At 44.0% G+C, this 21913-nt stretch overlaps 2 protein-coding genes across 2 annotated transcripts; both read left to right on the top strand.

Annotated features, from left to right (window-relative positions):
• The first annotated feature begins 6062 nt into the window (after positions 1–6062).
• TAS2R4 (taste 2 receptor member 4) lies at positions 6063–6986 on the top strand. The gene has a single exon (XM_019749842.2). The coding sequence runs from the start codon at positions 6063–6065 to the stop codon at positions 6984–6986; it is 924 nt and encodes a 307-aa protein (XP_019605401.2).
• An 11171-nt stretch (positions 6987–18157) lies between these two features.
• TAS2R5 (taste 2 receptor member 5) lies at positions 18158–19054 on the top strand. Its single transcript, XM_019749843.2, has one exon. The coding sequence runs from the start codon at positions 18158–18160 to the stop codon at positions 19052–19054; it is 897 nt and encodes a 298-aa protein (XP_019605402.2).
• Positions 19055–21913: the final 2859 nt, after the last annotated feature.

The raw sequence follows: 21913 nt of genomic DNA, 5'->3' as shown, positions 1-21913 counted from the left end.
ACAGGAGGGAGCCTGGGAGCCCTTCAGCCTGGCTCAAGGCTACGGGCTCTTCCTGACCCCTTCATGGGCTCTGTAATACCAGTGGGAGAGAGACATTGCCGCTTTGTGCTGTCCCACCCAGGGACACTTCTCATGGCCTCTCTTTGTGTGGTTGTTTTAGAAAGGATCAAAGTCTGTAGAAAATGTCTATACAGTAAGGACATTCTCACTGTCTAGATGTGGAGTTGTATAGTAAGAACTATCAGCTCAACCAATGAGCTGACGACTGGCTTCAATGTCAAGTTTATGGTGGCAGGGGTAAGCTGATGGACACGTAGAACGGTGTAGTGGGCTTGAGGGAAAGAGCCAAAGCATTGCAATCCCACAGACTCGGATGTGAATTCTCGTTCTGTCCATTTCCCAAGACTTTTGGCCTTAGGGAGTTTGCTTTGGTCACTGGTCTGATCCTCTTATCCCTTATTTTAACAGGCAGATTGTGACACCCACCTCACAGGGTTTTGGAGATTCACGAGACCATGTGTGCCAACATAGCACAGCATATTATGCAAAGCACTCAACAGGCGAAGCTTCACTGTGAGTAACAGTGAATCATGCAGCAACAGCAGTTCCCACAAGATGCGTTTCCACAAATCCGTTGTGTGACGACACAAGCAGTGGAATGAAAATCAAGACCCTTCGATACTGGGTTCCAATCTAGTCTCCCACTGGTGATGTCATTCTACTTCAATTTTCCATAGTCCTTGCATTTCTTTGTTCTTTTGCTAACGTAAGCTTTCAAGTAATTTTTTAGATTGGGCAAAAGTCCAAACAGTTTTGTTTAATGACTCAAGCTGCCTATCTGCCTTTAAAATTTCAGTTGTATAAACAATGATATAAGCAGTTTTTGTAAATTTAATCACTTTTATTTTTTATTTTATTACACAGGCATTGATTTCCTTCCTGCTACTGAACAGTGGTGACAGTCAATGAGAATATTATTGCTTAAGGTCACGAAAAATTCTCAGACTTGTGAACATACTTGGTTGGCACCCATGGCAATTCTGAATCTGAATTTCTGTCACTAATGGGTCTTTCAAGTGTAGATTTATGGCTAAGAATGTGGACCTCGAAGCCAGACAGCCTGGGTTCAAATCCTGACCCTGGCCCTTGTGAAGGGGGGTGACCTTGGGGGAGTTTCTTAAGCTCTCCCTATTTCTCTTTCTTCATTTGTAAAATGGGAATAGTAGTAGTATTTTGTTGATGGGGTTGCTGGAGGGAATAAGTGAATTAACAAATGAAAAATGCTTCGAGTCTACATGGAGTACACACTCAATAAATATTGCTATTGTTGTTGTGGTTGTTATCTTGTTATATTTTGATATAGCAGGAAGGAGCATCACATTACGTGGCATCTGGTCATATGTAACCAGAAATTACTTTGAGGATTGTTCTGGGATTTATAGATTCATTTCTAAAATTACAGGAATAAAATGCATTGTTTGCTTTCGAATGGACATTTGCGTCTTGAAGTTGCCAGGAAAATTTCTAACTCTGACATAAAGTTCCCTTTCAACAGGTGTCTGTCGAAACTAAAAGAATGGTTTAATATTCCCTCATAATTGACTAAAATACTATAAGAATTCCGAAACAGGTCCTTCTGTAATAATACAAATCTGTGCTTCTTTTCAACACACAGCAGCTTGACTACGGAAATCCATGGTGTCTCAACTGGCATCGGCTTTGTGAACCCTGCCCCACGTGCTGCTCTGGGATCCGTCCCCCCGCTCTTGAGCACTTGTTCCTACTTCCTGGCACTTTGACTCCTTCTCTGACCGGCCGTGACCTTCTGGTTCTTCAGCCCTTACCTGAATGCTTGATTCTGACTTCTGCCTTAGGTGTGGGGATTTTCCTCTTTTTCAATTGAACATAACCTCTTACTAGCGATTTTTTGCTTGGCTGTGGTTTGGTTCTCGGTGCCACTGGCTAAGTTCTGAAGGATTCCTCCTTCTATTTCCACTGTTAAATCCTACCCTGACCTAACAGTCAGATATGTTGCAGTGAACACACTTAAGTTACCAGTACTGTTCACTTCACTGGAACGTGGCTGGAAGACGTAGAGTTCCCTGAGTGGGAGTCTGCTGTGGAAGTCCAGTTGGCTGAGTGCAGTTACCTTCCCTGAGCGTAAATGTAGCATCAGATTCCTAGGTAGGAGGCCATCCTCAACCCCAAACCTGTTTCCTCTTCCAGAGACATTTGCAGGCGACTCCTCGGAAATCTGAGACTTGGTTATGTGACTTTAGCCACATGTGAACTGCCATTGATCAAAGTTGAGGGTGGGAGTGGGGACATGGGTCTCAGTAGTAGGTGAGTTGCCGAGGAAAGGAGTGTCCCCTGCTCCTCGAGGCACAGTGATGAGAAGTTTAGCTATTTCGGAGAGGGTGGGGTCTTCTGAATGTACCAGGGGGAACACCTACTGTGCTGGCTCTTCAATGAGTCCCAGGGCAGGGGAAGAATTACCCGATTACGGCCTCAGGCCCGTTTTTTTTTTTTTTTAAATTAAAGTTTATTGAGGTGACAATGGTTGGTAAAGTTACATAGGTTTCAAGGTACAATTACATAATACACCATCTATATTTCACATTGTGTGTTCACCACCCAGAGTCAGTTCTTCCATCACCATATGTTTAATCCCATTTACCCTCATCTATCACTCCACTCCCCGCTTGCTCTCTGTAACCACTAAACTATTGTCTATGTCTATCAGTTTTTGTTTCTTTATTTGTTTGTCTTGTTCCTTTATTGCTTTCAATTTTATATCCCACATATGAGTGAAGTCATATGGTGTTCACCTTTTTGTGTGACTTATTTCGCTTAGCATAATAATCTCAAGATCTATCCATGTTGTCGCAAATGACACTATTTCATCTTTTTCTTATGGCAGAGTTGTACTCCATTGTAGGTACACCACATCTTCTTTATCCATTCATCTATCAAAGGACACTTTGGTTGTTTCCATGTGTGGCCACCGAAAATAAAGCTGTATTGAACATTGGAGCATGTATATCTTTATGAATGGATGTTTTCAGATCTTTTGGGTATATACCTAGGAGAGGGATTGCTGAGTCAGGCCCAGTTTTCAGAAACCCTGGAAGAGGCCATCTTATTTGTTTTGTTTTGCTTTCAGTGAATTAACGTTAGTTGCTAAGCACCTTGAGACTCTTCGATCTAGTTGTTTCATGCACAAGGGGCCAGAACGTGGCTTTCCCCCACCATGACCAGGTTCCGTGGGTCAAAGTATGGGGATGAGAATTGTCTCTGCATTTGGAGTCCAATTATATGTTAGCGCTTATTCCTGAGGCCACGTGTTGCCTCCACACAAATCTATTATTTGGTGTATTGCTGGGAACTTTAACACGTGACTCACTAGCAGCTTATGACAGTAGCTCATGAGACCGTCCACGTTTCCATCCGGGAACTCTCTGACCCCTTGGGCCCAGCTCGTAGATCCTGACGCGTAATGAGATTGAACGGTCGTTTGGGTCCAGGAGGATTGTAAATGAAAAAGACAAAGCAGAAAATGACAGCAAAAATACACCCCAAAATTTCTCAGTGTCAGTGCTTGCCAATGCTCTTTACTTTCTGTAAGATCCCCGCTACTTCCCAACTGTGGACGAACAGGCCTATCTAATAGATCTTAAAGTTGTGTTTGTGATTTTATTGACGAGCTTAAGTGCAAAACAATGTTATTTGTTCGTATCCTGCAGGAAGTTCTGTTTTAACAAAGCAAAAGTGCCCATATAAACTCCAACAATTGCTGCCAGCTATTGTGTAATTATGTTGTGGTATTTCTACATTTTACTGAACTAGAAAAATGTGTAACGTAGTGGCAAATATGTCATAGGATTGGTGTGAGGATTAATTAAGACCATGTATGTAAAGTGTTTTAGCAACTAAAGCATAGCACATGCAGTCCATTCATTAGCTATTAGTATTACAATCCATCGAGGGTTGAGTCTGAAGTATGGACCTCGTGGAGTCCTCTCTTATGACAGTGAATCAGTGAACTTTCTTGTTGCTGGTGGTGTAAGAGGACAGGTGTGAGGGACATCTGCTCCTTCCAGCCCCCAGAGGGTGACGGGAAGGAGGGAGGGAGAGAGAAAAGGGATTGCAGGTAGAGCAGGTGAGAGTCTTGACTTGTCCCCTCTCTGAGGTCTGGTTCAAAGCTCCCTGTTTACAGTCAGTGGGAGCAAAGCATATACGCACAGTCAGCCTTGAGTGCCGGCAGGGCAGGCAGCAACCAAGGGACAAGGGGCTCTTTCTGGAAACTCGAGGAGGCAAGGACGCTAAGGGAGCAGACATGACACTTCTCTGCCACCGTGAGGCAGAGTTCATCTCGCCCTTCTCTTCACACACCTGGACTCCAATGAAAGGAGAGAACCGTGACGTGGGGAGGACGTCTGAGAGATTTGTAGTTTTAAATCTGAAGAGACTTGAATATTTTTCTGAAGACATTCTTTGTACTATCCCATTGGACTAAACACTTTCCCGACCCACAGAGGGAGACTCAGGAGAAAAACCGTGTTACTTTTAGAAGAAATTAAGAACCTATTGTTTTCTCCATACATCTGAGTTTGCAGAGTGAGTAAATTTTGTTAACCCCACTACAATTAAATTGTCACTGGGACTTGGTGGAGCTGGCCAGGTGACCAGAGCAGCATTTCCAGGTTAACCCTGAAAAACATATTTTCAGAAGTTCCTGAGGGGAGTTTCTCGGCACGTGCTGTCCAGCCTCAGGGTCTGTCTGTGGAACTGGTCTGGGCAGGCCTCTGCCAGTGCCTGTTAGTTGTATAAAAAGCTGTTGGAAGCAGCTGGGCTCCAGCTCAGGGAATTCTAGGCTTGCCTGCCGCTCATCTGTGTTAAAGGGCCTCGTGAATTTACTCCCCGCTCTGGACCTGGTAACCTTCATATCTTTGTTCCTTCTCCTCGTCGATTCCTATTTGGATTTGGTAATAGGACTTTGGATGCTTTGCCATGATGCTGGCTTGGAGACATATATGTGGCCGCATCCAGGCTTATCCCTCGGTTTCACCCAAGTGCTAGAGTGGATAAGAGACGCCTTACTCTTGCATTCATTCATGTTTTCGGTAATATCATTTTCCAGACAGATTGTGCCCTTTCCTTTCTTAGCAATTAGAGAGAAATCAGGCAATAAGATGCCTCTCTGTTTGGCCTACAAAACTATAACTAAAGCTTTACTGTGTATCTGGTACCAGAGTACTTTTGATTGTCAGTTAAATGTCTAAGAGGAAATAGCCACGTGTGATCTAAACAACCCAGACCTATAAAGGAACACATGAAATGGCTGCCATTTCTTTTCCAAGCAAAAGCAGATCACAGCAAATGATGATGGCCCAGATCTATATATGCAACTGGTAAAAGAAGGAATCATCATGAGAGGGTGGAATTACCTGCTTTCTCGAGGAAATGTGAGGTCCCTGAACTTGACCTATCAGATAACTGTAAGTCACCGCAGGTGCGAAGTGGTGACAGGGTTACGTTGGCATGGCCAGAATGACAGCTGCAACGTGAACAGATTAGAGAGGAGAGAGAAGTTGGATTCAGGTAATTCGTGGATGTGTGGATGGGGGTGGGTGGGTGGGAGAGAGGCATGGGATTCCCACCGTATCCTGGGGTTGCCTAGAAGAAAAGCTGCATTCACTGTGAAGCAGTGACAGAAGCAGTGCTGGACTGGAACCCTGTCATTTGCACTTGCAGTCCTTGAAGCCTGCCATACCTCCTCCCTTCAGCTCTCCTTCTCTTAGAGGAGTGGACTAGTCTGTTTTAATTGTGCATTTCTAAGGAAAACAGGATATGCATGAAGAAAGAGTAATGCAATCCTTGAAAGATTTGCATCTCAGTAAAAGCAGCTGGCTCTGAGACCACTAATGGCTCATTTGCCACCCAGAGGAAAATTAAAAAAGGAAATGTGCTTCCTGCCTGGATCCTGGTGCCCCTTGTACATTTAAGTATCTCTCCTGCCCTCACCATCAGCACCACAAGTGTGGAAACCTGCATGAGTCAAGATGCTCCAAAACTTGTATTTCTCTGCTATGGGTGTCGCAGCGATTTCGAATTTTGCAGGACTCATGGTGAATCTGTTTATTGCCGTGATCAACTACAAGACGTGGGTCCAAAGCCACAGAAGCTCCTCTTCTGACAGGATCCTGTTCAGCGTGGGCATCACCAGGTTTCTTATGCTGGGAGTGTTTATACTGTACGTTCTCTGCCTCTTCATGGCTCCAAATACTGAAAGGTCAGCCTATGTCCCCACTGCTTTCCTGTTGTGCTGGACATTTTTGGACTCCAACGGTCTCTGGTTTGTCACCTTACTCAACGTTTTGTACTGCGTGAGGATTACTGACTTCCAACACCCAGTTTTTCTCCTGCTGAAACGAAATCTGTCCCCAAAGCTCTCCAGGCTGCTGCTGGCCTGTGTGCTGGTTTCTGCCGTCACCACTTTCCTGCATGTCATGCTCCTACAGATATTACCTTTTCCTCAATTTGTGATCAGGAGAAATGGCACAATATTTGACGCCCACGAGGGCATCCTGTCTTTGGCGATCTCTTTGGTCTTGATCTCATTTCTCCGGTTCCTCATTAACGTGACTTCCACTTCCCTGTTAATACATTCCTTGAGGAGACACATACAGAAGATGCAGGGAAACGCGAGTGGTTTCTGGAACCCCCAGACTGAAGCTCATGTGGGCGCGCTGAAGCTGATGGTGTATTTCCTCCTCCTGTACATTCCCTATTCGGTTGTTAACCTGTTCAACTACCTCCCTTATTCTATGCGGATGGATTTGGGCTTCAGGTCCTTCGGTACGATTATTTCTACCCTTTACCTTGTAGGACATTCTCTTCTCATTATTCTCACACATCCTCGACTGAAAACAAAAGCAAAGAAGATTCTTTGTTGCAACAAATTGTGGCATATCAGTAGTAAATAGTGGTCGGAGTCATTTCATGGTTTGGGAGCAAGATTTTCTCTGTCAACGGTTTTTCCAGTGGCCTGAGGAATTCATTTTTTTAATCGCTGGTCTGACTACCCAGGCCTTTGAGTGCCTGTGTTTCAGTTTATTCTGCATTTTTTTTTTTTTTTTTTTTTTTGCTGATATTTTAAAATTAGGCCCTTTCTCTAAGGAACTTGTTAGAAGTATTACTTTTCATGTATTTTGCATGGGCATTGCATCCCTGGGTAATGGAAATCACCATTGTTCTGTGGGTTACTGAAGTGTAACGGGAAGCTCCCCCACATTAAGAGTACAGTGCTGTTTACGTCTGTAGTGTGAGCCCTGGCAGTTGTTTATTTTTCTTTTTTGTCATGCAAGTACCTGACTTATGTTCTTCTTTTCTTCTTGTTTTTTAATTGACGTAACATTGGTTAATAACATTATATTAGTTTCAGATATACAGTATGGTGATTCGACGTCTGTATACTCTATAGCGGTCCCATCACCAAAAGTCTAGTTTCCATTTGTCACCATACATTTGACGCCCTTTACTTGTTTCACTCTCACCACACCCACCTTCCCCTCTGGTAACTACCAATCTATTGTCTGTATCTATGAGTTTGTTTTTGTTTTGTTTGTTCATTTGTTTCTTTTTGTTTTATATTCCACATATGAGTGAAATCATGCAGTTTTTGTCCTTTTTCTTTTTTGAAGGGGACCAGGACTTTATTGGGGAACAGTGTGTACTTCCAGGACTTTTTTTTTTTCCAAGTCAAGTTGTTGTCCTTTCAATCTTAGTTATGGAGGGCGCAGCTCAGCTCCAGTTGCCGTTGCTAGTTGCAGAGGGCGCAGCCCACCATCCCTTGAGGGACTCGAGGAATTGAACTGGCAACCTTGTGCTTGAGAGCCCACACTCCAACCAACTGAGCCATCCGGGAGGCAGCTCAGCTCAAGGTGCCGTGTTCAATCTTAGTTTCCCGGGGGCGCTACCCACCATCCCTTGCGGGACTCGAGGAATTGAACTGGCAACCTTGTGGTTGAGAGCCCATTGGCCCATGTGGGAATCGAGCCGGCAGCCTTCGGAGTTAGGAGCATGGAGCTTTAACCGCCTGAACCACCGGGCCAGCCCAGTTTTTATCCTTTTCTAGCTGACATATTTCACTTAGCATAATGCCCTCAAGGTCCATCCATATTGTTGCAAATGGCAATATTTTATCTTTTTGATGGCCAAGTAGTATTCCTGTGTGTGTGTGTGTGTGTGTGTGTGTGTGTGTGTGTGTATGCCACATCTTATTTATCCATTCATCTGTCAACAGATACTTAGGTTGTTTCCATATCTTAGAAAACAGTATGGATATTCTTCAAAAAATTAAGACTAGAACTACCACATGATCCAGCAATCCTTCTGCTGGATATTTATCTAAAGAATATAAAAACAGTAATTTGAAAAGATATCTGTACCCCTATATTCATACAGCATTATTGCTAATAGCCAAGATGTGGAAACAACCTGACTTAAGCTTTGATTGCAAGGCAGCCACTTCTAAGAATAAACACATTGCCAGCCACACGACTAGAGAGAGAGCCAGGTCACCTCCCCCCACTGAGCCTCCTTTGTTTGAGAGATCTGGGCTGATTTTAATAACTGACCATTGGGGCCACGTGGTTTTTCTTTTCCTGCACTTTGAATTCCTGTTCTTATGTTTCGAATTCCCCAATAAGGAGTGAGCCCTCGAAACCCACCCCTACCCACTACCCCAATAAAAGCCCCACCCCAGGCCCATGCGCTCTCTCCCGTGACCCCACTGTGTGGCCCCATGTGTACTGTATAATTTCCAGGTTCTATAAGTAATAAACCTTTATTATTTCAAAGTAACAAACCTTTATTATTTCAGACGGTTATTGCTGAAAGGCATATTGTATGCATATTGTAGTCACCTCAGGACCTCAAGGGCCAGTCCAACCACAATACTGGCAATTGATCGGCGGAGACCAGCACACAGCAACATTGTTAGGTAAACATTTGAGGTTTAGCTGAGAAGCCCTGACTCAGCACTGGGGAGCCACAGGATTGGCTTAAACATAGCAAGAGGGTGCAAAGAGAGGAGAAAGGGCAATATTTTATCTTTTTGATGGCCAAGTAGTATTCCACTGTGTGTGTGTGTGTGTGAGAGAGAGAGAGAGAGAGAGAGAGAGAGAGAGAGAGAGAGAGAAAGAAAGGGTGAAAGGACATAGGTGTACATTCTGCAGATGTACAGAAAAAGTGTCTTCAGCTTGCTGGGTGACAGTAACTGAGCTGTTACTCCCAAGAAACTCTAGGACTGAATTTCTAGGTTTGTTCTTGAAGGAAGGAAAGGGCCAGAGGTGAATATTATTAAAGAAGTCCAATCTGTGATAGTCACAAGGACCTTCAAATCCAGGGAGCTAGCTGAAGGTCAAAAGCAAGTGCCAAATAGTGCAATTAACACAATCTGAGTGCAACTTGACAGACGATTATACTCCCGTCATGTGATAACAGAGTTTAGTGGAAAGCCAAGAGGAGCCCTCAGACCGGTAGTGGGAGTGCCTGACTTTGGGTGAATTTACGTGATTTCTTTGTGAGTTGGTGCCTTGAGTTGTGTGGGCATCGCACAGTTCTCCAGGAGAACACTCTTTTCCCCCCTCTGATTGGAACAGCAGAACTATGGCTAGAGAAGGGCAGGAATCTGAAGATGAAATATTGGTAAGTTTTGGAATGGGAACTAGGGAATATTAATTTATATAGTTTTTAGTGTTTATAGAAGACATGTAATATTTGCACATCTCAAAAGAAATAATCTTACTAAAATATTCTCTTTATTAACAACAACAAGCGAAATCTCCGAATTTTGCAAATTTTCTGATTTTCCTTATTTTGGCTACCAGAATCTTGACTGCAGTATTTAGTAAAAATTACCCAAACCAATATTTTGTACTACAAAACCTGGAGGTATTCATCCTGTTAGAATCTTACCAATAAAAGATAAAAGGATTGCTGAGGGTGATTATATGTATACTATGACATGACAACTCTAAATGAGTAGCAGAAACCCTCACGGTTCCCCAGGACCTGTTCTCTTTCCCCTCTCTCTGCCATAGAGTATTTGTAGCTACCGGAAATTTGGCAGCTGACTACATTTTACAGCTTTCTCTCACAAGTAGGTATTGCCGTGTGACCAAGTTCAGCCAGTAGAGTATGAGCAGAAGTGATATGTGGTTTCCATGTGGCGTCCTAGCACAGGTACACCCTCCTTTCCTGTGTATTGAGAAGTAATAATGGGCCATCTTGGACCATGTAGCTGAGGTGACTGCCTGGGGATTTTGGAGAAATTATCTGTCCTGGAGTTGGCTCCCTGGTACCTGCCACTGTGGAGCTGTCACACCAGCTCTGGACTGCTTACACCTTAACTGCAGGACTGTTCAGGAGAAGCAACCATCTCCATTCTTTCAGACATTGTAGTTCTGGGTTTCTGTTGCCTTACTCAAATACCTTACACTGTGCCATAAGTACATATAAGAATGTACATCTGTGATGAAGTGGTTTGTAGTTATTTAGTGGTTTGTAGTTAGTTAAAGAATATTTTTATATGACCTGAGAAAGTACTTATAACATATCACTAAGTGAAATCAAAATGTGTGTATGCAATATGATACCGGTTTTTGCAAAAATAATATGTATATACAAAGAAAATTGCAAACAGCAATAATTATTAGGTGGGAAGTTTTGAATAATCTTGTTTTTACGTTTCCAAGTTTTCTATGATGAACATACATTTCTTTTGTCACCAGAATAAAATGTACTTTAAAATATATACAGTATGTAAGTATCTATATGTCTATTTGTTGATCGAAGAGCATGTCGGGTGATCTGGTGTCAGCATCTTGTCTTCACTGAGAAAGGCGAGGCGAATAACCTTTCTTCCGGCTTTGTCTGGATTCTTTTTCTGGAACTAGCCAAGTTCTTGTTTGGACATTTCTTGTCTGTCCTACACTGTTTTCAGTTTTTCCCCATCTGGGCTGGAAGTGCTGTTTTTCTATCAGGACTGCTTTTGTTATTTGAAGCGAGCCTTGAGTCTTTGCCTCGTACTTGCCCCAAGTCTTCCAGGGGCGCAGTCTTTAGCAGTGCTGTGAGTTTGGGGTGTTACTGGGTCTCATGTGCTCTGCCACGAAGTACTTACTAACCAGGAATTTAAAACAATGTTTTTGGAGTTTGTTTCTTCAAGGTCTGATAACTTATACGCTCTCTAAATATACGATAGCCTGCCTTTTCCCTCCGTTCTCTGCCTCTTCAGGAAAGGAGAGGGGATGTTTAAAACTTCGTTAAAAATAGTCACTTTCTGCAGTGAAGGGTGGATGCCGGGGCAGTGTCTGTGTAACATCATGAAACATCCACTGTGGTAGCTGCAATAACCTGAGGGCATTGCCATTGATGGTTACCTGCCCAATATTGTCTGAGCTACGTTTTCACACGTGGTGTTGTTGCTTTCTCACAACTTCTTTGGCAGTATAGGTCTTATTATGCCCATTATACAGATGAGAGGCACAGACAGGGTAAGTAAAGGGCTCATTATAATAAAACTAGGAAGGGGTAGATCCAAGGCTCCAATTTGTCTTCTGATTCTAAAAATCCAATTCTTTTTCCTCTGTATCATACGGTGGGTGGAAAGAGGTAGGAATAGAGTAGTATCATGCTGATTATAAAGCTTTATTTTCTAGAGGAAGAAAATATTCAATATGATGTCTGTCCAACCTGAAAACTCACCCAGGGCTGCTGAGATATATATTTATCTATTTATATCTAGCTAGCTATCATCCATCTATCCATCCATTCATCCATCCATCCATCTATCTATCTATCAGTCATGGGTTGGAGAAGGGAGTTTAGTTTCCTTAGGTGAAATAAATGTCTTGGTGTCCTATAGATACTGGGCTTTTAAGTCCTGAACTTTATGTGAGATACATTTTTAAACCAACACGTAATAACATTAAATAAGAAACCATTTTAAAATTTCCTTTAAATCCTGCTACCTGGGAAGGAATAAGCCAATAGAAAGATGATGGGAAAGTAGATACAATTCATGTAAGAACTAAATGAAATTCCTAGCCAGTTCAAGGATTTAAAACTTTTTTTGGATCGCCTAAATTTCCCTTAAACAGGTGTGACTCTGGGTTTCCACAATCATTGTTACCAGCATTTTGTTGATGAGCTATTTTCAGTTGTTTAAGAAACAAAACAGAGAGAGAGAGAGAGAGAGAGAGAGAGAGAGAGAGAGAGAGAGAAGGGATTAAGAGGAAGGAGACCTTAGTTTTGTAAAGCATGAATTGAATGTAACTTTTAAAATCGCCTCAAACACCAGAGTCTTCCAGTGAAACCGAAGCTTACTGAAGGCATTTCAAATAACTTCCCCAACAATGTTCTTTTTTGTAAATTGTAGCTGGAGACGGATCTTCTAGTCTAGCCCACTGCTTCTCAAAGAGGGCTGGAGAGGTGAGAAGCAGCCAGGATATGTTGGGAATTTTTTTCAAATTTTGTATGCTCTGCCTCCCATTCCTCCAGGGTGTGGGAGTAGAAGGGGGAAATGGGAGTTTAACAAAACGCCCCCAGGGATTTGGATAACTGGCCCATGGCCGGTTTTATTCCCTGAGGAGGCAAAGGGGGTGAAAGGAAACTGTATATGTGTGACAATTTGCCTGGCATGGAAATTAACGACAAGGAAGTGATAGGTGTTCGTGGAGGTGGGGGTGTGGGAGGGTGGGGGTAAGGTCAGCAGCAGGGGGCGGGGCAGACCACACACCGTCCTCCCCAGGTGTGTGTGGGGGAGGTATGAGGTCAGTCCTCTGGGGGGCTTGGGGGAGTATGAGCAGTGACATCATGTCAGAACAGTTGGATTGTTCTGGATTACGGCCCTGAGGTAGATAGGGCCTGGGAAAAGGCATGACTGTCAGTCAGAAGGAGCAAAAGGCCCTGGGTAAGTGTCTCAGTGTGTGTGCAGCTTGCTTGCAAATGAGGTGTTTCAACACAGGTACATACTTGATTTGTTTGATAACATTTCTGATCTGTTTTAAATACAGGAAAATTATTCATCTCAGTTTTGCTGTTTCCATAGTTAAGACAATGACTGTAGAATGATGATCGGAAATCAGGTAGCTAAAGAGAAGACATAGTTGAATATACTGAAATTCCTCAGAAAAATCTCTCTCACTCCTCGCTACCCACCTACACCTTAGGCTTTTGTGTGTGTTTTTAAAGATCTGGGTAATCAGTCTCCCTTCTTTCTTCTTGCTTTCCAGAAATTCTGGAATGGTACCAAGCTGATCATCTTTCTTGAGAAGCAGCAACTTAATTCATCCTTTATTTGCATCCTATGAATAATAGCAGACGTCAGGGGCTCTCCTAATTCATTGAAAGGAGTGATTATGGAGAGAAATGACCAGGGAAGGAAAGAAGAAGAACAGTCATTAGATAAGAGTGTTTTCTAGGCACCAGGCCGGGTAATTGCATACGTCCTTCTGTCATCACAATAACCCTGTGAGGTAAACATTATTGTAATTTTAATAAAGAGGAACCTGGGTTGTAAAGGTTAGTTGACGTGAAGGACTCATTCAAGATCACCGCTACTAACAGGTTAGTTGGAAAGCAAATCCAAATCTGTGTGACGTTGGAGTAGCTTGCCTTTCTATGAATGGCCACAAGTGCGGGTTTACAAATGCCCCTTACAGGGAGCTCGTTGTGCAGTGTGTGTCCCAGGGAGGGCTGGTGCTAGCAGCAACCTCAGCGCTTGGCTTCAGGTGAGCAGATACCTGGAAAGCCCTGCCTGCCATCGCTGTTGTTTGACTCTTTCCTTAGCGTGATCCTTGCAACGTTACGGGAGAACCTCAGTCTCCTAAGTCTGGAAAAACGCAATTCTCAAATTGCATACCAACAGCTTTCTGTAACAGTTTTATATAACTTTTCAAAATTGAAGTTTGAATTTTTTATTATTTTTCAGAAAAGTTGCCGAGAGTACAAAGCGTTCCCCTGTTCGCCTCCCTCAGTTTCCCTGATGTTACTATTATCGTACACTCCCTGGTGCGTTTGTTAGAACTAAGAAAGCAGCACAGATACGTTAAGTATTAGCTAAACCACAGACCCGAATCAAATTTTATCCGTTTTCCCACACATGCCCTTTTTCTTTCCCAGGAACCAGTCCAGGATATCATGTGGCATTTAGTCATCAGGTATTCTTAGTCTACTCGCGTCTGTGATTTTTCTCAGTCTTTCCTCGTTTTTCATGACCTTGACAATTTTGAAGATTACTGTTTGGGAATTTTATAAAATATCTCTCAATCTGGGTGTGTCGGATATTTTTCTCATAGTTTGACGGGAATTATGTGCCTTTGGGGAAGAGTCCAACAGAGGGGACGCGCCCTTCTCATCGTGTCAGCTTGGTTACATGATCTCCTGATGACTTACCACTGGCCACCTTACCCTGAGGGCTTGGGTAAGGAGCTGTCCACCAGGCTTCTCCACTGTCCAGTCTCGTTCCCTTGGCCGACTCTGCCGTTCAGAAGTACGTCTCTAAGTCCAGCTCACCCTCGAGGGAAGGGGAGGTAAGCCCGGCCTCCTAGGGGGTCTCCCAGATCTTGCTGCTGTGCGTCTTTCCCAAATATTCATACTTACACACGCAGAGACAGAAAGAGATCCTGCTCTGTCATCTACCAAGTGCCCTCACTGTCTTGCTTGTTTACTCCATCCACGTTCTCCGCCCCAGAATGCTGCTGGTACCTGCCCCGTTCCTCCTCAGACCGGGATCCTTGCTGCGCACAGGCCGTGAGTGCATTTCTCCTTCCACACCTGGGTTCTGTACCGACCCAGTGAGCAAGAACCGCGTCTCTCCGTAAGGTGGTGGGGAAAGAAGCTGGAAAGACTGAGTGTATGTACATTTGCAGTGCTTGTTCCTGTGACACGTGCTTAGTAACAACGTGCTTCCTCGCTTAGTTTCCAAACATCTGCACTCATACAACGCATTAAAAGAATGAATTTGCCCTAACGCCATCTAGTGTCATTATAGGCGCAATTCTGGGAAGCATTGGAAAGGTAGCCGTGTACAGAAATACGAAATGTTTGAGTCCTTGAGCCATGTCAGATATAGATACAGGTAGAGCTGTACTTACTCTTGCAAGTTGGTAGAGGGAGAGCGTGCGTGTGTGTGTGTGTGTGTGTGTGTGTGTGTGTGTGTGTGTAAAAATGTCAGACCTGAGTCTTTGAAACCAAAGTCCTGTAGCTACTTCTTCCTCTTTACGTGGCTTTTTATGCCTTGCTAGCCTCTTCCCATCCTCTCCAGCTTGTCCCCTGCAAGCTCATCACTGTCTCCTCTCAGAGACACTTACGGCCGGCTGCCCACACTTCTCTGCATTCTGTCACCGTGGTCATGAGGAATCAGATGTAGAGAATTGTGGAAGGTGGCCTGTGCTTGGTGATCCAAGAGGCTAAGACATGGGAGAAAGACCTAGTAAGCCCATACTCTAGGTAATTTCCAGCTATAAAATTCATTTCCTGTGAAGTTAATTAAAATTTTTGTTCTCAGTTCTTCTCATTTCCTCTTGGATTTTGAGATAAAATAAGAGGGTTACATGAAAAACAGAATAGAAACCAGGGTGATTGTTCTCTAAGCAATGCAAAGTACATTATTTTAATAAACTCCAGAATTCAAAACTGAGTTTTCATGTTTTGCATGAAAACTATCACGTTTTTCTAAATTACTGTTGATAATCCAATTTTCTTTGCCAATATACTTTCTCCCTTGATGAAAGGAAGTAGAAAATAGCTATAATTTCAAAACAATGTGTGTGTTTTAAAAAACGGGGAACCTGTGCATTGATTGCTAGGTAGTTTTTAGGTGAGCGGTTTTTCTTATTGGAATTAACTAACTACCTCAATTCCGTATATGGCTTAGCCTTTCTTAACACCAGCCGTCAAGTAGTCTGTCAAGAAACCATCTTTATATTTATGGTGATGTTTTGGATTTGTTTTAGAGGCCAGATGAGGCTTTCTGGATACATGTCTGTTGGCTGCCAGGTTTCATATGAAGTTCCACTGCCCAGGACTTCCAGTGGGGCAGGGCAGGGTGAGAGAGAGGGGCCGTTATGGCTATTACCAGAAAGCCACCATAGAAGCCCTGCTCTTGGAGCGGTTCACGCCTCATCCAGATTTTCTGGTCGGTGGCAGATTGTAACCTTCTCCTCTGTGTCTCCACAGCTGCAACCAGAGTTTTTAGGCACCTGGTCTTGCAGGGGTGGAGATGGTACCCAGTGGGTGCCCCCTGGAAGCAAGGGTACCCATTGCTCATGGCTGTATTCCTAAGCCTGGTACACTGCCTGGCACGTGATTAGTGCTTGTAAATCTTATCTGAATGAATGGAAATCCAGCCCTACAGTCCATTATATTATTAGTAGAGTAGCCGAGGCCCAGAGAGAGCCTGGCCTGCAGCTTCTTCAAGTGCCCGCTGGGACCAGGTGCTGGGGCTTCTGACCCTGGTGCAGAATGCTTTCTGCTACCCCAGGCTGCCTTCCTAGGGGCTAGCCTGCCTTTCTTCTTTCTGATTGAATCTCTTGTTCTCCTCATTTCCTCGTAGTTGTTTCTCGCCTGGTTTGAACCCTGTGTCTGGTTTTCTCTTTCCTGTGTAACAGTACAAACTTAACAGCTTTAAGCAACATGCACTTCTTATGCCACAGTTTCTGTGGATCAAGAGTGTGGGCACAGCCTACGTGGGCTCTGTCCACAGGGTCTCACAAGCTGTGATTAAGACGCTGCCTGTGTTGTACATCTTAAACTAAAGTATGTATCGTTTGTATACTTAAATTAAAAACCAAAAAAAGAGATGTCTGGAGCTCAGGGTGCTGTTCCAAGCCCCTGGTGGTTGGCAGAATTCAGTCCCTTGCAGTTGTAAATCCATGTCGTCGTACTAGCTGTCAGCTGGGTGCCAGTCTCCGCACCTCGAGGCCTCCCGCCGTTACTCACCATGCGGCTGTCTCACAACATGGCAGCTGGACTCGCCAAGGCACGCAGGAGGGCGGGCCCAGTCCCTCTTCCAAGACTTGAACTTACTAAGCCAGGCCCACCTAGGGTTTCTGATGAACTCAAACTTGAATGATATGGGACCTTAATGACATCTGCAAAAGCCCTTCATCTTTGCCATATGTTGTAACCTAATCACAGAAGTGACATCCCCTCTTATTCACAGGCCCCACCCCAGCTCATGGGTTACCCAGGTGTGTACATCGGGATGGGAATCATTGGGGCACATTTGTGTCGGGCTGGTTCCAGGGACGTTCCAATCGGGACAACAAATGCAGCCCTTTCCCTGTATTTCTTGGTAACTGTGCTAGTCTGTTGTCACTTCCTTGAGCTCCTCTCCTTCCTCTCAGGCCTTGATGTGAGATACATGCTAAGTCAAGTGAGCGTGGACAATTGATCCTAAAGGGCAGAGGTGACCTCAACCCTGATCGGCCGGAATGGCTCTTCTACCTGACCTCCTCTGTGGTTTATTATTTGGCACTGAAATATTACATGTTTTAGTTCTGTTTTCTTTTTCTTTTTTTATTAAATTTATTTGGGGTAACAATCTGATTGTTTTCTTCCTCCAGACTTTCCCTACTTCTCTCTTCGATAATGAAATTTCTGAGTATTCAGCTTTCATGCTAATATGCTCAGAGTTCTTTTTATGAACATCAAATTTCTGTTTTATACATATGCGCTCCCATCTGGCAATGTATGGAACTTGAGAATGTTTTGATTTGGTGTTTCTGGTCGGGAGGTCTTACCACATGACGTGCTGGCATCTGAACCCACGACCTCGGAGGGAGGGTTGGTGTCCGTGGTACTGTTTCAGGTCTCTGAGTGGAGGCTCAGAGTTCATTCCCGTGGATGCAAATACCGACGGCATCATAACTTCAAAACTCTGTGTTCCTGGTCACAGCTCTTCAGTCTCTGCTGGAGGACAAGTTACAGATGGGCAAGACCAAATCCCCATTTTTGTGGTGTGAAAATCTACCGTGAGTGTGGCGTCACCCTCAGCGGGTGTGAAGCTCAGCCAGGAGCCACACACGCATTCGGTAGCACTGACGCAGGGCAGCTCCCGAGACGGCAGTGAGACGCTCCTTCCCCGGCCATGCACACGCCTGTCCTAGGACTGCTGATGGTGGTGGCAGTGGCAGAATTTCTCATTGGCCTGGTTGGCAATGGAGTCCTGGTGGTCTGGAGTTTTCGAGAATGGTGCAGAAAATTCAAGGGGTCCTCTTACTACCTCATCGTCCTGGGCCTGGCGGGCTGCCGATTTCTCCTGCAGTGCCTGATCATGGTGGACTTAAGCCTGTTTCCGCTTTTCCAGAGCCGCCATTGGTTTCACCACCTTAATATCTTGTACGCTGTGGTGAGCCAGGCCAGCCTGTGGTTTGCCACTTTCCTCAGTGTCTTCTACTGCAAGAAGATCACCACCTTTGAACACCCTGTCTACCTGTGGCTGAAGCAGAGGGCCCCTTGCCTGAGTCTCTGCTGCCTTTTGGGGGGCCTCCTGATCAATCTGTTACTTCTAGCCCCGGTTGGCTTAAAGCTCGACAGTCCTTCCCAAGGAAACAGCAGCCTTCCGTACCCCCTTTCAAGCGGGCACTACCTGAAGCTATTACAGTTCAATGCAGGAAGCTGGTTGCCCTTCATGGTGTTTCTTGTGGCCTCTGGGATGCTGATCGCCTCTTTGTATAGACACCACAGGAAGATGAAGGTCCACACAGCGGGCAGGACGGACGCTCAGGCCCAGGCTCACATCACTGTCCTGAAGTCCTTGGTCTGCTTCTTTATCCTTCACATGGTTTACTTTGTGGCCAGTCCCTATTCCATCACCGCCAAATCTTCTGTTGATCTCACCACTGTCTTCCTCTCGGAGACACTCATGGCTGCCTATCCTTCCCTTCATTCTGTCATATTGATCATGGGGAATCCCAGGGTGAAGCAGGCTTGTCGGAGAATCCTGCGGAAGATTGCATGTGCCTGGAGGTCCTGGGGCCCGTGAGCCGGAGAGAAGGGAGTGGTCCGGGTGCTCTTTTGAGACACTCTTCTGATAGCTCTCCGTGAGGGAGCTGACTTGCACGTCTTTAGAAATGTTCCTTCTTTTATACCAAATCAACAAATGGACGATAGGAAATACAGAATACAAATCAATACTGTTTCTTTTTTGGCGATGCAAAGTACATTATTTTAATGGTATTATAGAAATCAAGGCTGGGGCTTTATGTTTGGTAAAAGGGATGTTCTGTTTATATATAGTAAAGAATTCATTTCTCTTAAAATTACATATATGTTGCATCTTTTCCTACTATAGGAAACAGAGATTGGGAACAATTAATATAGTGATGATTAACTTGTATACAATTTCACCTGTCCATTAATGTTAGTCATGTTAGATAAGCTTTAACGAAAAAAAGAAGTATCAAATAATGTTCCCATTTCTCTACGGTAGTGGGTCCAGTTATCTAACTAAAAAAACCAAACAGAGCATCATGTTTCTGGAAGTTTCTCCGAGCCCTAGACTTGCCTTTTAGGATAAACGTCAGTTGGCTGCCATGAGCTGTGTTAAGCTGCAAAGTCCAGGACCTGCAATGGGGCGAGATGGGAGTGAGACGCACTTGCTTCTGCTCTCAAAAGGAACGCTGCTCCTGGGAGAGGTCAGGCCTTGTCCTGCTTGGTTGTTTAGCCATCCTAACTGTCCACGCTGGCCTCTCCAGTGCCTGAAGTCAGAGTGGCAGCATGCCAGGTCTTTGGCTTAGGTGGACATCATCTAGAATGACAAGTCCATAGCAGCAGGAACTGTGTTGTTCTGTCTTCTCTTAGGTTCCTGCTGCCTGGACACAGCTACCTAGCCCAGATGAGTCACTTAAAGATTTTCTAAATGCTCGATTAGCTGTGCTGACTAGTCTTACAAATCCTCTTTCTCTTTCATAGTATAAAGAAACTGAGGTCCAGAGAAGTGGGTGACAGTGCTGGGAGCAGAACTTCGTGTCCTGACTCCTGGTTCGGAGTTCTTTCCTTGACATCGTGCTACCTTCCTGAAGAGCTGGTTTTGCCTTTCCCTCCTCTGAATCCCATCCCTCTTTCTCCCATGTTTCCCGAAAATAAGACCGGGTCTTACGTTAAGTTGGGCTCCAAAAGACGCATTAGGGCTTATGTTCAGGGGATGTCATCCTGAAAAATCATGCTAGGGCTGATTTTCCGGTTAGGTCTTATTTTTGGGGAAACATGGTAGGTGCTTTCTCAGCTTTCTTTTTAGCCTCGTTTGAACATTCGTGTTGGTTCAGTTCTAGGGGCTCTGGAATTTCATGGACAATACTTGATCTACTTAATTTTCTTTCATTTTTTACGCACTTTCATTTATCTCTCTAACGTGTGTCTTTTCCTCACTGAAAGTTGTGAACTGAGGTGCGTACATGCTAGGCACACGTGGAAGTTAGTCACCATTAAGGGAACCGCTGGCTCTGCTGATGTCACTGTGAGTTGTGGGAGGTCAAGTACCGTCTTTTGTCCTCAGGGAATGATAATCCATCCTTCTCAAGTAGCGAGATGCTTCTCCTTGGTTCTATTTTAGTAGTAGCATGAAGTTTTCATTACGCCATGCCTATGTTTCTACAGATGTCCTTTATGACCCACTGTTGTAATAATAATAACAGCACCTAACATTTTTATTGGACTTGATACTTTGTCAAGTATTCTTACATATACTCCATTATCTCGCTTGATTTTAATAGCAACTCTATGCAGTTAGTAATTCTAGACAACGAAACCTAGGCTAGACTGATGATTTGCTCAAGACCATCAACTGGTAAACGATGCAGGTAAAACAGTCCCCTGTTGGGGCTCCAAATCTTGTGTATTTCCTTCCAGGAAACCTTAAGTCCCTCTTGTTCATACTTGTAAGACTTCATGCTGGGCTTAGCTTGTGGAATGCTGAAGTTAATGAGTATTTTTAAACAGACGAAATAAACACTGACTCTTTCGAGTTTGGTACTTGTGGGGTGCCTGGGCGCCAAGGTCCAAAATCATGACAGACTGAAGTTTCTAGGACTTGCTTTTCTTAGGGACAAAACGCTTGGGTTTTTCCAGTCACCTTTTGGGATTGAATTTCCTTTTCTGTACATGTTTAGTTCACGATGGGTGTGAAGCTGCTTTGTGTTTTATCCCAGAAAACAAATCTGGAGGCAAATCCGTGTTCTTGAATAGGTTCCTCTGTAATTGAATCATTTATACTTTGCATTGTCAGAGCTGCAGCTGGATCCATGTGCACGTGTGTGTGTGTGCATGTGTGTGGATACAGCCTTCCTTTCTATTGTGTGGTATGGTCTGTGATGATGCAGCTTAGAGGACGACTAAAAAAGGTTCAAGCAGTACAGAAAGGTAGATAGTGAACTGTGACATTTGCCCATTCCACTCTCCATTGTTAGTCCCTCTGACCAAATGTAGTCGTGGTTTACCATTTGTCTTAGCTCTTCTGGTGATTACTTTCCCCACTCGAAATGATAAGATTTTACCTCTCTTATTTGGTTTATCAACTTTGAACTGTATCTCCTGAGTCCCCTTCGTGCCAGTTTGGGGATATCACTTAACCTCAAATACAGTCCCGTCTTAAAACTGAAAAATTAGTTTTATTTATTTGTCATTCTTCCAGTCATTAATTTGGTAACTTTAAGTACTATGTTTTCAACTTTACTTTTTTGAACCATAACTTATGACAGTATCTATAGAATTTGACATTTTGGGTGTCCAGTGCTGGCTCTGATATCTACCAGCTATTGATAATGTTAAGTAACCTCTTTTAATCCCAATTTTCTCATTTATAATGCAGGGATAACAGATGACCTCAGAGGTTTGTTAGGGGCAC

Source organism: Rhinolophus sinicus, linkage group LG11, assembly GCF_036562045.2.
Source record: "Rhinolophus sinicus isolate RSC01 linkage group LG11, ASM3656204v1, whole genome shotgun sequence".
NCBI lineage: Eukaryota > Metazoa > Chordata > Mammalia > Chiroptera > Rhinolophidae > Rhinolophus > Rhinolophus sinicus.
The sequence above is the reverse complement of the archived record's forward strand: the minus strand, read 5'-3'. Positions and strand labels throughout refer to the sequence as shown.